This window comes from Oncorhynchus mykiss, chromosome 1, assembly GCF_013265735.2.
Source record: "Oncorhynchus mykiss isolate Arlee chromosome 1, USDA_OmykA_1.1, whole genome shotgun sequence".
NCBI lineage: Eukaryota > Metazoa > Chordata > Actinopteri > Salmoniformes > Salmonidae > Oncorhynchus > Oncorhynchus mykiss.
This window is the reverse complement of record NC_048565.1, coordinates 4,307,150-4,325,782: the sequence shown is the minus strand read 5'-3', so window position 1 is coordinate 4,325,782 and position 18,633 is coordinate 4,307,150. Positions and strand designations below refer to the sequence as shown.

Here is an 18,633-nt window from a genome sequence, read left to right as displayed (position 1 = left end):
GTCAGACCGTCTATGATTTTGCCAGACAGAAGAAACATGGAATCAGCTCGGAGTCCTATTGGACAGAACCACCTCTCTCTGTCCAATAGAAAAAGAGCATCTTGTCTGTGATAAACGTCTTTCTCAGAGCTAATCATTTCCTAATTTAAAAAAAAAAAATGTACACATTTTTATTCCAAACACTTGTTTCAAAGTACTGTACTTTCCTGTTCTCTATGGTGTTTTGGCATCATACACTGTGTTGCCTTAGGCCAAGTTATGGTATAAACTAAAGTAGATGTCCAGCCTCATCCTAAGCTTCTATCCTGGTTCTTCTTGTCTGTCTGGCAGTGTCCTGTGAGGGGGAGGGCTGTGACAAACACCAGATCTGTGAACACACCGGCTCTGGGAGTTACAACTGCACATGTACCCAAGGATTCTATGGTGACAACTGTGAAGGTAAAGTAGTGACTGGGACAGAACCTGCTCTAGTTGGATACATTTAGACAGCAGGCACAGGTCAGAGCCGATTCTAGTAGAGTCTAGTTGGATACGTTTAGACAGCAGGTACAGGTCAGAGGCTTTTCTAGTAGAGTCTAGTTGGATACGTTTAGAAAGCAGGTACAGGTCAGAGCCTTTTCTAGTAGAGTCTAGTTGGATACGTTTAGACAGCAGGTACAGGTCAGAGCCTTTTCTAGTGGAGTCTAGTTGAAGACATTTAGACAGCAGGTATATCAGTGGCGGTCAGTGACGTTTAAGATGAGGGAGGAAGGTTTATTTAAATTTATTCATGAGCACGGCCTTATTTCGGTTACAGCATATTGGATGACTGTCATTCATATTCCATTCACCCAGTTCAATGTAACATCGATACGTTTAGGCTACTACGTAATACTAAACTGTTCCCTGTACTCTTCATGAGGTTACTACAACCTAGTCTATGAATGAAAGTTTACAACGTAGGTGCACACAGGTCGAGAGAAAAATTTGAGGTGACAGACGGTGACATATGGACAGGCAGTGACACATTCAATACCTCCTTGAACACTCTGGCCTGCATCTGTCTGATCTGGGGGTGTATTCATTAGTCCAACAGTTGCAAACGAGAGTTTATATTGGACAAATTCAGGTATGGTTATCCCCATTTTATTCCCGTTTGCTTCCGTTTTAAGAACAGTTTTTCAACAGAATCGGTGGAATGAATACACCCCTGGTCACGCGTAAACACAGTTCACTTTCATAGCAGCCACGTGGTATTCAAAGCAAATCAAATCAAACTAAGTTTGTCACATACACCGAATTGCTGTGGGTTTGATCCCACAGGAATGTGCCTCAGTACCTGGAAGAAGGAAAAAGCTCTAGTCTGTTCTGCTGTTCATCTGTAACTCCCAGTTTACTACGGGATCCTGGGGAACAACAGGCGATCCTGGGGAACAACAGGCGATCCTGGGGAACAACAGGCGATCCTGGGGAACAACAGGCGATCCTGGGGAACAACAGGCGATCCTGGGGAACAACAGGCGTTCCTGGGGAACAACAGGCGATCCTGGGGAACAACAGGCGATCCTGGGGAACAACAGGCGATCCTGGGGAACAACAGGCGATCCTGGGGAACAACAGGCGATCCTGGGGAACAACAGGCGATCCTGGGGAACAACAGGCGATCCTGGGGAACAACAGGCGATCCTGGGGAACAATTGCTTCATGGCCCGTTTTTTTTTATTAGTTTACTTACAAGGGGAAGTGCCGCTTTGTCTAGACTTGAAAGGACAAGGGGCCTCTGCCTGGGCTGAAGCTGATGGTTGGTATTTATTCAGGTAGTTTCATCAGACAAGGGTGGTGTAATATGCCTTGCAGCAGGGCAGCAGAGTAGCGCAGGGAACCGGCAAACTATTCCCTATGTATTACTTTTTACCAGGAAACTCTGACACTCTGCTATTCCTATTCCCTACATAGTGCATTGCTTTTGACCATGGGGGCTCTAACTACATCCCAAATGGCACCCTAGTCACTAGTTCCTATTATTGCTAGTCAAAAGTAGTGCACTGAATAGGGAATAGGGTGCTATTTAGGATGAATTCGCTGACTGTTCCACGTACTCCTCTGGATGAGGTCCATGCCACTCTACGGGCCCTGCTGTCTCCTCTATGGTCCTGCTGTCTCCTCTATGGTCCTGCTGTCTACTCTACGGGTCCTGCTGTCTACTCTATGGTCCTGCTGTCTACTCTACGGGTCCTGCTGTCTACTCTATGGTCCTGCTGTCTCCTCTATGGTCCTGCTGTCTACTCTAAGGTCCTGCTGTCTCCTCTATGGTCCTGCTGTCTCCTCTATGGTCCTGCTGTCTCTTCTATGGTCCTGCTGTCTACTCTATGGTCCTGCTGTCTCCTCTATGGTCCTGCTGTCTACTCTATGGGTCCTGCTGTCTCCTCTATGGTCCTGCTGTCTCCTCTATGGTCCTGCTGTCTCCTCTATGGTCCTGCTGTCTCCTCTATGGTCCTGCTGTCTACTCTATGGTCCTGCTGCCTCCTCTTATGGTCCTGCTGTCTCCTCTATGGTCCTGCTGTCTACTCTATGGTCCTGCTGCCTCCTCTATGGTCCTGCTGTCTCCTCTATGGTCCTGCTGTCTCCTCTATGGTCCTGCTGTCTCCTCTATGGTCCTGCTGTCTCCTCTATGGTCCTGCTGTCTACTCTACGGGTCCTGCTGTCTACTCTATGGTCCTGCTGTCTCCTCTATGGTCCAGCTGTCTACTCTTGGTTCTGCTGTCTCCTCTATGGTCCTGCTGTCTCCTCTATGGTCCTGCTGTCTACTCTATGGTCCTGCTGCCTCCTCTTATGGTCCTGCTGTCTCCTCTATGGTCCTGCTGTCTACTCTATGGTCCTGCTGCCTCCTCTATGGTCCTGCTGTCTCCTCTATGGTCCTGCTGTCTCCTCTATGGTCCTGCTGTCTACTCTATGGTCCTGATGTCTCCTATATGGTCCTGCTGTCTCCTCTATGATCCTGCTGTCTACTCTATGGGTCCTGCTGTCTACTCTACGGTCCTGCTGTCTCCTCTACGGGTCTTGCTGTCTCCTCTACGGTCCTGCTGTCTACTCTATGGGTCCTGCTGTCTACTCTATGGTCCTGCTGTCTACTCTATGGTCCTGCTGTCTTCTCTATGGTCCTGCAGTATACTCTATGGTTCTGCTGTCTCCTCTACGGGTCAAGCTGTCTCCTCTATAGTCCTGCTGTCTACTCTATGGTTCTGCTGTCTCCTCTATGGTCCTGCTGTCTCCTCTAAGTTTCTGCTGCCTCCTCTATGGTCCTGCTGTCTACTCTATGGTCCTGCTGTCTACTCTATGGTCCTGCTGTCTACTCTATGGTCCTGCTGCCTCCTCTATGGTCCTGCTGTCTCCTCTATGGTCCTGCTGTCTCCTCTATGGTCCTGCTGTCTACTCTATGGTCCTGCTGTCTCCTATATGGTCCTGCTGTCTCCTCTATGATCCTGCTGTCTACTCTATGGGTCCTGCTGTCTACTCTACGGTCCTGCTGTCTCCTCTACTGGTCTTGCTGTCTCCTCTACGGTCCTGCTGTCTACTCTATGGGTCCTGCTGTCTACTCTATGGTCCTGGTGTATACTCTATGGTCCTGCTGTCTACTCTATGGTCCTGCTGTCTTCTCTATGGTCCTGCAGTATACTCTATGGTTCTGCTGTCTCCTCTATGGTCCTGCTGTCTCCTCTATGGTTCTGCTGTCTCCTCTACGGGTCAAGCTGTCTCCTCTATAGTCCTGCTGTCTACTCTATGGTTCTGCTGTCTCCTCTATGGTCCTGCTGTCTCCTCTATGTTTCTGCTGCCTCCTCTATGGTCCTGCTGTCTACTCTATGGTCCTGCTGTCTACTCTATGGTCCTGCTGTCTCCTCTATGGTCCTGCTGTCTCCTCTATGGTCCTGCTGTTTCCTCTATTGTCCTGCTGTCTCCTCTACGGGTCTTGCTGTCTACTCTATGGTCCTGCTGTCTCCTCTATGGGTCCTGCTGTCTCCTCTATGGTCCTGCTGTCTCCTCTACGGGTCTTGCTGTCTCCTCTACGGTCCTGCTGTCTACTCTATGGGTCCTGCTGTCTACTCTATGGTCCTGCTGTCTACTCTATGGTCCTGCTGTCTTCTCTATGGTCCTGCAGTATACTCTATGGTTCTGCTGTCTCCTCTACGGGTCAAGCTGTCTCCTCTATAGTCCTGCTGTCTACTCTATGGTTCTGCTGTCTCCTCTATGGTCCTGCTGTCTCCTCTAAGTTTCTGCTGCCTCCTCTATGGTCCTGCTGTCTACTCTATGGTACTGCTGTCTACTCTATGGTCCTGCTGTCTACTCTATGGTCCTGCTGCCTCCTCTATGGTCCTGCTGTCTCCTCTATGGTCCTGCTGTCTCCTCTATGGTCCTGCTGTCTACTCTATGGTCCTGCTGTCTCCTATATGGTCCTGCTGTCTCCTCTATGATCCTGCTGTCTACTCTATGGGTCCTGCTGTCTACTCTACGGTCCTGCTGTCTCCTCTACTGGTCTTGCTGTCTCCTCTACGGTCCTGCTGTCTACTCTATGGGTCCTGCTGTCTACTCTATGGTCCTGCTGTATACTCTATGGTCCTGCTGTCTACTCTATGGTCCTGCTGTCTTCTCTATGGTCCTGCAGTATACTCTATGGTTCTGCTGTCTCCTCTATGGTCCTGCTGTCTCCTCTATGTTTCTGCTGCCTCCTCTATGGTCCTGCTGTCTACTCTATGGTCCTGCTGTCTACTCTATGGTCCTGCTGTCTCCTCTATGGTCCTGCTGTCTCCTCTATGGTCCTGCTGTTTCCTCTATTGTCCTGCTGTCTCCTCTACGGGTCTTGCTGTCTACTCTATGGTCCTGCTGTCTCCTCTATGGGTCCTGCTGTCTCCTCTATGGTCCTGCTGTCTCCTCTACGGGTCTTGCTGTCTCCTCTACGGTCCTGCTGTCTACTCTATGGGTCCTGCTGTCTACTCTATGGTCCTGCTGTCTACTCTATGGTCCTGCTGTCTTCTCTATGGTCCTGCAGTATACTCTATGGTTCTGCTGTCTCCTCTACGGGTCAAGCTGTCTCCTCTATAGTCCTGCTGTCTACTCTATGGTTCTGCTGTCTCCTCTATGGTCCTGCTGTCTCCTCTAAGTTTCTGCTGCCTCCTCTATGGTCCTGCTGTCTACTCTATGGTACTGCTGTCTACTCTATGGTCCTGCTGTCTACTCTATGGTCCTGCTGCCTCCTCTATGGTCCTGCTGTCTCCTCTATGGTCCTGCTGTCTCCTCTATGGTCCTGCTGTCTACTCTATGGTCCTGCTGTCTCCTATATGGTCCTGCTGTCTCCTCTATGATCCTGCTGTCTACTCTATGGGTCCTGCTGTCTACTCTACGGTCCTGCTGTCTCCTCTACTGGTCTTGCTGTCTCCTCTACGGTCCTGCTGTCTACTCTATGGGTCCTGCTGTCTACTCTTTGGTCCTGCTGTATACTCTATGGTCCTGCTGTCTACTCTATGGTCCTGCTGTCTTCTCTATGGTCCTGCAGTATACTCTATGGTTCTGCTGTCTCCTCTATGGTACTGCTGTCTCCTCTATGGTTCTGCTGTCTCCTCTACGGGTCAAGCTGTCTCCTCTATATTCCTGCTGTCTACTCTATGGTTCTGCTGTCTCCTCTATGGTCCTGCTGTCTCCTCTATGGTCCTGCTGTCTACTCTATGGTCCTGCTGTCTACTCTATGGTCCTGCTGTCTCCTCTATGGTCCTGCTGTCTCCTCTATGGTCCTGCTGTTTCCTCTATTGTCCTGCTGTCTCCTCTACGGGTCTTGCTGTCTACTCTATGGTCCTGCTGTCTCCTCTATGGGTCCTGCTGTCTCCTCTATGGTCCTGCTGTCTCCTCTACGGGTCTTGCTGTCTCCTCTACGGTCCTGCTGTCTACTCTATGGGTCCTGCTGTCTCCTCTATGGGTCCTGCTGTCTTCTTTATGGTCCTGTTGTCTCCTCTATGGGTCCTGCTGTCTCCTCTATAGTCCTGCTGTCTCCTCTATGGTCCTGCTGTCTCCTCTATGGTCCTACTGACTCCTCTACGGGTCCTGCTGTCTCCTCTATAGTCCTGCTGTCTACTCTATGGTCCTGCTGTCTCCTCTATGGTCCTGTTGTCTCCTCTATGGGTCCTGCTGTCTCCTCTATAGTCCTGCTGTCTCCTCTATGGTCCTGCTGTCTCCTCTATGGTCCTACTGACTCCTCTACGGGTCCTGCTGTCTCCTCTATAGTCCTGCTGTCTACTCTATGGTCCTGCTGTCTCCTCTATGGTTCTGCTGTCTCCTCTATGGTCCTGCTGTCTCCTCTATGGTCCTAATGTCTCCTCTACGGTTCCTGCTGTCTCCTCTATGGTCCTGCTGTCTACTCTATGGTCCAGCTGTCTCCTCTACGGGTCCTGCTGTCTACTCTACGGGTCTTGCTGTCTCCTCTATTGTCCTGCTGTCTACTCTATGGGTCCTGCTGTCTCCTCTATGGTCCTGCTGTCTCCTCTATGGTCCTGCTGTCTCCTCTATGGTCCTGCTGTCTCCTCTATGGTCCTGCTGTCTACTCTATGGTCCTGCTGTCTCCTCTACGGGTCCTGCTGTCTCCTCTATGGGTCCTGCTGTCTCCTCTATGGTCCTGCTGTCTACTCTATGGTCCTGCTGTCTACTCTACGGGTCCTGCTGTCTCCTCTACGGGTCCTGCTGTCTCCTCTACGGAACAGCTGCTTGCTGCATAAACCACATGACACATCCTGTGTTATTGTACTGCTACCTCTAGTACTATTTCACCTCCTTAGAGGGAAATATCATACTGTGCCATTGATCCCAAATGGCACCCTATTCCTATAGGCCCTGTTCAATAGTAGTGCACTAAATAGGGAATTTGGTATCATTTGGGATGCGGACTGTATGTGTGTGTTAGGAAATGGACAATGTGTTTTCAAAACCGGTGGGTAGGTTCTCCCTCGAGACATTGGCTTCCCCCACCGAGGCTGAAGTCCTGTAGCCACGATCAACACAGATTTATTTCTCAGCTCTTTAATAGTATGTGAGCCATTGCAAATTCACGCTACTCCTCAACCCTTGAGCTGAAGAAGTAACTATCAAGGCTTATATAGACTTTCCTAAATCTCCCAAATACTTTCCTGCCTGGCTCACTTGGAATGCCCTGTGGAAAAAGGAGCAGGATCCTCGAGAGAGAAAGTAGCAGAAGAGAGAAGGACAGGGAAGGAGAGAGAGAGAAGGTAACATTACACAGGATGTACGGAGAGCCTCCTAATCGGTCCTCCTAGATCAAAGAGAAAACACACGGCCAATGAAAACCTCTCCAGCTAATTAACAGTCCATTCATTTGCCCCAGGGGGCATAGCTCCATTTTGATAATTATTGAGTGCCAAATGGCACCCTATTCCCTATGTAGTGCATGACTATTGACCAGGGCCCATAGGGCTCCGGTCGAATACAGTACACTACATAGGGTATAGGCTGATATTCGGGACACAGGCCACAAAACATGTTCCAAATCATGAGAAAAAGAATACCCATCCGTCGTCCTTCCTCCCTGACTTCAAAGGGAAGTGGTTTAGCAGTGATACATCCACTTCCTGTTCTTCACTGCTGCAATTCGGAGGCAGAGAGAGGAGAGAAACATTTAAATAATCCTTTATTTAGCATTGATACAGCTACTTCCTTTATTTAGCATTGATACAGCCACTTCCTTTATTTAGCATTGATACAGCCACTTCCTTTATTTAGCATTGATACAGCCACTTCCTTTATTTAGCATTGATACAGCCACTTCCTTTATTTAGCATTGATACAGCTACTTCCTTTATTTAGCATTGATACATCCACTTCCTTTATTTAGCATTGATACAGCTACTTCCTTTATTTAGCATTGATACATCCACTTCCTTTATTTAGCATTGACACAGCTACTTCCTTTATTTAGCATTGATACAGCTACTTCCTTTATTTAGCATTGATACAGCCACTTCCTTTATTTAGCATTGATACAGCCACTTCCTTTATTTAGCATTGATACAGCTACTTCCTTTATTTAGCATTGATACAGCTACTTCCTTTATTTAGTATTGATACAGCCACTTCCTTTATTTAGCATTGATACAGCCACTTCCTTTATTTAGCATTGATATAGCTACCTCTTTTCTTTAGCATTGATACAGCCACTTCCTTTATTTAGCATTGATACAGCTACCTCTTTTCTTTAGCATTGATACAGCTACTTCCTTTATTTAGCATTGATACAGCTACTTCCTTTATTTAGCATTGATACAGCTACTTCCTTTATTTAGCATTGATATAGCTACTTCCTACATTTAGCATTGATACAGCTACTTCCTTTATTTAGCATTGATACAGCTACTTCCTTTATTTAGCATTGATACAGCCACTTCCTTTATTTAGCATTGATACATCCACTTCCTTTATTTAGCATTGATACAGCTACTTCCTTTATTTAGCATTGATACAGCCACTTCCTTTATTTAGCATTGATACAGCCACTTCCTTTATTTAGCATTGATACAGCCACTTCCTTTATTTAGCATTGATACAGCCACTTCCTTTATTTAGCATTGATACAGCCACTTCCTTTATTTAGCATTGCTACAGCTACTTCCTTTATTTAGCATTGATACAGACACTTCCTTTATTTAGCATTGATACAGCTACTTCCTTTATTTAGCATTGATACAGCTACTTCCTTTATTTAGCAGGAACGGTCTGGTTCCTGTGAACTACAGCTAGCTATGAGAACGGTCTGGTTCCTGTGAACTACAGCTAGCTATGAGAACGGTCTGGTTCCTGTGAACTACAGCTAGCTATGAGAACGGTCTGGTTCCTGTGAACTACAGCTAGCTATGAGAACGGTCTGGTTCCTGTGAACTAGCACTAGCTATGAGAACGGTCTGGTTCCTGTGAACTACAGCTAGCTATGAGGACAGTTGATGTTCTCTGGGACTGGGATACTGTTGATGTTCTCTGGGACTGGGATACTGTTGATGTTCTCTGGGACTGGGATACTGTTGATGTTCTCTGGGACTGGGATACTGTTGATGTTCTCTGGGACTGGGATACTGTTGATGTTCTCCGGAACTGGGATACTGTTGATGTTCTCCGGGACTGGGATACTGTTGATGTTCTCCGGGACTGGGATACTGTTGATGTTCTCCGGGACTGGGATACTGTTGATGTTCTCTGAGACTGGGATACTGTTGATGTTCTCTGGGACTGGGATACTGTTGATGTTCTCTGGGACTGGGATACTGTTGAAGCTACCGCTCTAAACGTGTTAATAGACCTCTGAGGTTGTACATGTAGCTTTTTCGATGGCTATCTCTGTCGCAAATGACCCAACATGCTATGAGCTGTTCTGTGTCTTTTGAGTCCGTGTCTGTGACCTCTTCTCTTCTGTCTGTGTCTGTCATCCACAGAGGAGTGTCTGTGCCAGAATGGTGGCGTCTGTGTGGAAGTGAATGGGACCTGTGACTGCTCCTCCGGCTTCACTGGACTCTACTGTCAGTTTGGTACGTATCATATTATATACAGGACTCTACTGTCAGTTTGGTACATATCATATCATATTATATACTGGACTCTACTGTCAGTTTGGTACATGTCATATTATATTATATACTGGACTCTACTGTCAGTTTGGTACATATCATATCATATTATATACAGGACTCTACTGTCAGTTTGGTACATATCATATTATATTATATACAGGACTCTACTGTCAGTTTGGTACATATCATATCATATTATATACTGGACTCTACTGTCAGTTTGGTACATATCATATCATATTATATACTGGACTCTACTGTCAGTTTGGTACATATCATATCATATTATATACTGGACTCTACTGTCAGTTTGGTACATATCATATCATATTATATACAGGACTCTACTGTCAGTGTGGTACGTATCATATTATATACTGGACTCTACTGTCAGTTTGGTGCATATCATATCATATTATATACTGGACTCTACTGTCAGTTTGGTACATATCATATCATATTATATACTGGACTCTACTGTCAGTTTGGTACATATCATATCATATTATATACAGGACTCTACTGTCAGTTTGGTACATATCATATTATATTATATACAGGACTCTACTGTCAGTTTGGTACATATCATATTATATTATATACAGGACTCTACTGTCAGTTTGGTACATATCATATTATATTATATACAGGACTCTACTGTCAGTTTGGTACATATCATATTATATACTGGACTCTACTGTCAGTTTGGTACGTATCATATCATATTATATACTGGACTCTACTGTCAGTTTGGTACATATCATATTATATTATATACTGGACTCTACTGTCAGTTTGGTACATATCATATTATATACTGGACTCTACTGTCAGTTTGGTACATATCATATTATATACTGGACTCTACTGTCAGTTTGGTGCATATCATATCATATTATATACTGGACTCTACTGTCAGTTTGGTACATATCATATTATATACTGGACTCTACTGTCAGTTTGGTACATATCATATTATATACTGGACTCTACTATCAGTTTGGTACATATCATATTATATACTGGACTCTACTGTCAGTTTGGTACATATCATATTATATACTGGACTCTACTGTTAGTTTGGTACATATCATATTATATTATATACTGGACTCTACTGTCAGTTTGGTACATATCATATTATATACTGGACTCTACTGTCAGTTTGGTACATATCATATTATATACTGGACTCTACTGTCAGTTTGGTACATATCATATTATATACTGGACTCTACTATCAGTTTGGTACATATCATATTATATACTGGACTCTACTGTCAGTTTGGTACGTATCATATTATATACTGGACTCTACTGTCAGTTTGGTGCATATCATATCATATTATATACTGGACTCTACTGTCAGTTTGGTACATATCATATCATATTATATACTGGACTCTACTGTCAGTTTGGTACATATCATAGTATATACTGGACTCTACTGTTAGTTTGGTACATATCATATTATATTATATACAGGACTCTACTATCAGTTTGGTACATATCATATTATATACAGGACTCTACTGTCAGTTTGGTACATATTATATTATATACTGGACTCTACTATCAGTTTGGTACATATCATAGTATATACTGGACTCTACTATCAGTTTGGTACATATCATATTATATACAGGACTCTACTGTCAGTTTGGTACATATTATATTATATACTGGACTCTACTATCAGTTTGGTACATATCATATTATATACTGGACTCTACCATCAGTTTGGTACATATCATATCATATTATATACTGGACTCTACTGTCAGTTTGGTACATATCATATTATATTATATACTGGACTCTACTGTCAGTTTGGTACATATCATATTATATTATATACAGGACTCTACTGTCAGTTTGGTACATATCATATTATATTATATACTGGACTCTACTGTCAGTTTGGTACATATCATATTATATTATATACTGGACTCTACTGTCAGTTTGGTACATATCATATTATATTATATACTGGACTCTACTGTCAGTTTGGTACATATCATATCATATTATATACTGGACTCTACTGTCAGTGTGGTACATATCATATCATATTATATACTGGACTCTACTGTCAGTTTGGTACATATCATATTATATTATATACTGGACTCTACTGTCAGTTTGGTACATATCATATCATATTATATACTGGACTCTACTATCAGTTTGGTACATATCATATCATATTATATACTGGACTCTACTATCAGTTTGGTACATATCATATGATATTATATACTGGACTCTACTGTCAGTTTGGTACATATCATATTATATACTGGACTCTACTGTCAGTTTGGTACATATCATATCATATTATATACAGGACTCTACTGTCAGTTTGGTACATATCATATCATATTATATACTGGACTCTACTGTCAGTTTGGTACATATCATATTATATTATATACTGGACTCTACTGTCAGTTTGGTACATATCATATCATATTATATACAGGACTCTACTGTCAGTTTAGTACATATCATATTATATTATATACTGGACTCTACTGTCAGTTTGGTACATATCATATTATATACTGGACTCTACTGTCAGTTTGGTACATATCATATTATATACTGGACTCTACTGTCAGTTTGGTACATATCATATCATATTATATACAGGACTCTACTGTCAGTTTGGTACATATCATATCATATTATATACTGGACTCTACTGTCAGTTTGGTACATATCATATTATATACAGGACTCTACTGTCAGTTTGGTTCATATCATATTATATACTGGACTCTACTGTCAGTTTGGTACATATCATATTATATACTGGACTCTACTGTCAGTTTGGTGCATATCATATCATATTATATACTGGACTCTACTGTCAGTTTGGTACATATCATATTATATACTGGACTCTACTGTCAGTTTGGTACATATCATATTATATACTGGACTCTACTGTCAGTTTGGTACATATCATATCATATTATATACAGGACTCTACTGTCAGTTTGGTACATATCATATCATATTATATACTGGACTCTACTGTCAGTTTGGTACATATCATATCATATTATATACTGGACTCTACTGTCAGTTTGGTACATATCATATCATATTATATACTGGACTCTACTGTCAGTTTGGTACATATCATATTATATACAGGACTCTACTGTCAGTTTGGTACATATCATATCATATTATATACTGGACTCTACTGTCAGTTTGGTACATATCATATTATATACTGGACTCTACTGTCAGTTTGGTACATATCATATCATATTATATACTGGACTCTACTGTCAGTTTGGTACATATCATATCATATTATATACAGGACTCTACTGTCAGTTTGGTACATATCATATTATATTATATACTGGACTCTACTGTCAGTTTGGTACATATCATATCATATTATATACTGGACTCTACTGTCAGTTTGGTACATATCATATTATATACTGGACTCTACTGTCAGTTTGGTACATATCATATCATATTATATACTGGACTCTACTGTCAGTTTGGTACATATCATATTATATACAGGACTCTACTGTCAGTTTGGTACATATCATATTATATTATATACTGGACTCTACTGTCAGTTTGGTACATATCATATTATATACTGGACTCTACTGTCAGTTTGGTACATATCATATCATATTATATACTGGACTCTACTGTCAGTTTGGTACATATCATATCATATTATATACTGGACTCTACTGTCAGTTTGGTACATATCATAGTATATACTGGACTCTACTGTCAGTTTGGTACATATCATATCATATTATATACAGGACTCTACTGTCAGTTTGGTACATATCATATCATATTATATACTGGACTCTACTGTCAGTTTGGTACATATCATATCATATTATATACAGGACTCTACTGTCAGTTTGGTACATATCATATCATATTATATACTGGACTCTACTGTCAGTTTGGTACATATCATATTATATTATATACAGGACTCTACTGTCAGTTTGGTACATATCATATCATATTATATACTGGACTCTACTGTCAGTTTGGTACATATCATATCATATTATATACAGGACTCTACTGTCAGTTTGGTACATATCATATCATATTATATACTGGACTCTACTGTCAGTTTGGTACATATCATATTATATACAGGACTCTACTGTCAGTTTGGTACATATCATATCATATTATATACAGGACTCTACTGTCAGTTTGGTACATATCATATCATATTATATACAGGACTCTACTGTCAGTTTGGTACATATCATATCATATTATATACTGGACTCTACTGTCAGTTTGGTACATATCATATCATATTATATACAGGACTCTACTGTCAGTTTGGTACATATCATATCATATTATATACTGGACTCTACTGTCAGTTTGGTACATATCATATCATATTATATACTGGACTCTACTGTCAGTTTGGTACATATCATATCATATTATATACTGGACTCTACTGTCAGTTTGGTACGTATCATATCATATTATATACAGGACTCTACTGTCAGTTTGGTACATATCATATTATATACAGGACTCTACTGTCAGTTTGGTACATATCATATTATATTATATACTGGACTCTACTGTCAGTTTGGTACGTATCATATCATATTATATACTGGACTCTACTGTCAGTTTGGTACATATCATATTATATACAGGACTCTACTGTCAGTTTGGTACATATCATATTATATTATATACTGGACTCTACTGTCAGTTTGGTACATATCATATTATATACTGGACTCTACTGTCAGTTTGGTACATATCATATCATATTATATACTGGACTCTACTGTCAGTTTGGTACATATCATATTATATTATATACTGGACTCTACTGTCAGTTTGGTACATATCATATCATATTATATACTGGACTCTACTGTCAGTTTGGTACATATCATATTATATTATATACTGGACTCTACTGTCAGTTTGGTACATATCATATTATATACTGGACTCTACTGTCAGTTTGGTACATATCATATTATATACAGGACTCTACTGTCAGTTTGGTACATATCATATTATATACTGGACTCTACTGTCAGTTTGGTACATATCATATCATATTATATACTGGACTCTACTGTCAGTTTGGTACATATCATATTATATTATATACTGGACTCTACTGTCAGTTTGGTACATATCATATTATATACTGGACTCTACTGTCAGTTTGGTACATATCATATCATATTATATACTGGACTCTACTGTCAGTTTGGTACATATCATATTATATACTGGACTCTACTGTCAGTTTGGTACATATCATATCATATTATATACTGGACTCTACTGTCAGTTTGGTACATATCATATTATATACTGGACTCTACTGTCAGTTTGGTACATATCATATTATATACTGGACTCTACTGTCAGTTTGGTACATATCATATCATATTATATACTGGACTCTACTGTCAGTTTGGTACATATCATATTATATTATATACTGGACTCTACTGTCAGTTTGGTTCATATCATATTATATTATATACAGGACTCTACTGTCAGTTTGGTACATAGCATATTATATTATATACTGGACTCTACTGTCAGTTTGGTACATATCATATTATATTATATACTGGACTCTACTGTCAGTTTGGTACATATCATATTATATACTGGACTCTACTGTCAGTTTGGTACATATCATATTATATACTGGACTCTACTGTCAGTTTGGTACATATCATATTATATACTGGACTCTACTGTCAGTTTGGTACATATCATATTATATTATATACTGGACTCTACTGTCAGTTTGGTACATATCATATTATATTATATACTGGACTCTACTGTCAGTTTGGTACATATCATATGATATACTGGACTCTACTGTCAGTTTGGTACATATCATATTATATACTGGACTCTACTGTCAGTTTGGTACGTATCATATTATATACTGGACTCTACTGTCAGTTTGGTACATATCATATTATATACTGGACTCTACTGTCAGTTTGGTACATATCATATTATATACTGGACTCTACTGTCAGTTTGGTACATATCATATCATATTATATACTGGACTCTACTGTCAGTTTGGTACATATCATATTATATACTGGACTCTACTGTCAGTTTGGTACATATCATATCATATTATATACTGGACTCTACTGTCAGTTTGGTACATATCATATTATATTATATACTGGACTCTACTGTCAGTTTGGTACATATCATATCATATTATATACTGGACTCTACTGTCAGTTTGGTACATATCATATTATATACTGGACTCTACTGTCAGTTTGGTACATATCATATCATATTATATACTGGACTCTACTGTCAGTTTGGTACGTATCATATTATATTATATACTGGACTCTACTGTCAGTTTAGTACGTATCATATTATATACTGGACTCTACTGTCAGTTTGGTACATATCATATCATATTATATACTGGACTCTACTGTCAGTTTGGTACATATCATATCATATTATATAGAGGACTCTACTGTCAGTTTGGTACATATCATATCATATTATATACTGGACTCTACTGTCAGTTTGGTACGTATCATATTATATTATATACTGGACTCTACTGTCAGTTTAGTACGTATCATATTATATACTGGACTCTACTGTCAGTTTGGTACATATCATATCATATTATATACTGGACTCTACTGTCAGTTTGGTACATATCATATCATATTATATACAGGACTCTACTGTCAGTTTGGTACATATCATATCATATTATATACAGGACTCTACTGTCAGTTTGGTACATATCATATCATATTATATACTGGACTCTACTGTCAGTTTGGTACATATCATATTATATTATATACAGGACTCTACTGTCAGTTTGGTACATATCATATTATATACAGGACTCTACTGTCAGTTTGGTACATATCATATTATATACTGGACACTACTGTCAGTTTGGTACATATCATATCATATTATATACTGGACTCTACTGTCAGTTTGGTACATATCATATTATATACTGGACTCTACTGTCAGTTTGGTTCATATCATATCATATTATATACTGGACTCTACTGTCAGTTTGGTACATATCATATTATATACTGGACTCTACTGTCAGTTTGGTACATGTCATATTATATACTGGACTCTACTGTCAGTTTGGTACATATCATATTATATTATATACTGGACTCTACTGTCAGTTTGGTACATATCATATCATATTATATACTGGACTCTACTGTCAGTTTGGTACATATCATATTATATTATATACTGGACTCTACTGTCAGTTTGGTACATATCATATTATATTATATACTGGACTCTACTGTCAGTTTGGTACATATCATATTATATACTGGACTCTACTATCAGTTTGGTACATATCATATTATATACTGGACTCTACTGTCAGTTTAGTACATATCATATCATATTATATACTGGACTCTACTGTCAGTTTGGTACATATCATATTATATTATATACTGGACTCTACTGTCAGTTTGGTACATATCATATCATATTATATACTGGACTCTACTGTCAGTTTGGTACATATCATATTATATACAGGACTCTACTGTCAGTTTGGTACGTATCATATCATATTATATACTGGACTCTACTGTCAGTTTGGTACATATCATATTATATTATATACAGGACTCTACTGTCAGTTTGGTACATATCATATTATATACAGGACTCTACTGTCAGTTTGGTACATATTATATTATATACTGGACTCTACTGTCAGTTTGGTACGTATCATATTATATACTGGACTCTACTGTCAGTTTGGTACATATCATATCATATTATATACTGGACTCTACTGTCAGTTTGGTACATATCATATTATATTATATACTGGACTCTACTGTCAGTTTGGTACATATCATATCATATTATATACTGGACTCTACTGTCAGTTTGGTACATATCATATCATATTATATAGAGGACTCTACTGTCAGTTTGGTACATATCATATTATATTATATACTGGACTCTACTGTCAGTTTGGTACATATCATATTATATTATATACAGGACTCTACTGTCAGTTTGGTACATATCATATTATATACAGGACTCTACTGTCAGTTTGGTACATATCATATTATATACTGGACTCTACTGTCAGTTTGGTACATATCATATTATATTATATACTGGACTCTACTGTCAGTTTGGTACATATCATATGATATACTGGACTCTACTGTCAGTTTGGTACATATCATATTATATACTGGACTCTACTGTCAGTTTGGTACATATCATATGATATACTGGAATCTACTGTCAGTTTGGTACATATCATATTATATACTGGACTCTACTGTCAGTTTGGTACATATCATATTATATTATATACTGGACTCTACTGTCAGTTTGGTACATATCATATTATATACTGGACTCTACTGTCAGTTTGGTACGTATCATATTATATTATATACTGGACTCTACTGTCAGTTTGGTACATATCATATCATATTATATACTGGACTCTACTGTCAGTTTGGTACATATCATATTATATACTGGACTCTACTGTCAGTTTGGTACATATCATATTATATACTGGACTCTACTGTCAGTTTGGTACATATTATATTATATACTGGACTCTACTGTCAGTTTGGTACATATCATATCATATTATATACTGGACTCTACTGTCAGTTTGGTACATATTATATTATATACTGGACTCTACTGTCAGTTTGGTACATATCATATTATATACTGGACTCTACTATCAGTTTGGTACATATTATATTATATACTGGACTCTACTGTCAGTTTGGTACATATCATATCATATTATATACTGGACTCTACTGTCAGTTTGGTACGTATCATATTATATTATATACTGGACTCTACTGTCAGTTTGGTACATATCATATTATATACTGGACTCTACTGTCAGTTTGGTACATATCATATTATATACTGGACTCTACTGTCAGTTTGGTACATATCA

General features: G+C 39.7%; 1 protein-coding gene across 5 annotated transcripts in view; it reads left to right on the top strand.

Annotated features, from left to right (window-relative positions):
* Positions 1-18,633, top strand: part of LOC110524992 (sushi, nidogen and EGF-like domain-containing protein 1) — a 153,622-nt gene that overhangs the window by 89,356 nt on the left and 45,633 nt on the right. For all 5 annotated transcript variants that reach the window (XM_036983052.1, XM_036983011.1, XM_036982966.1 and 2 more), the window contains 2 exons: positions 331-438; positions 9,456-9,548. In XM_036983052.1, coding sequence (XP_036838947.1) covers positions 331-438; positions 9,456-9,548 — 201 coding nt within the window. The remainder of the gene's footprint in view (positions 1-330; positions 439-9,455; positions 9,549-18,633) is intronic.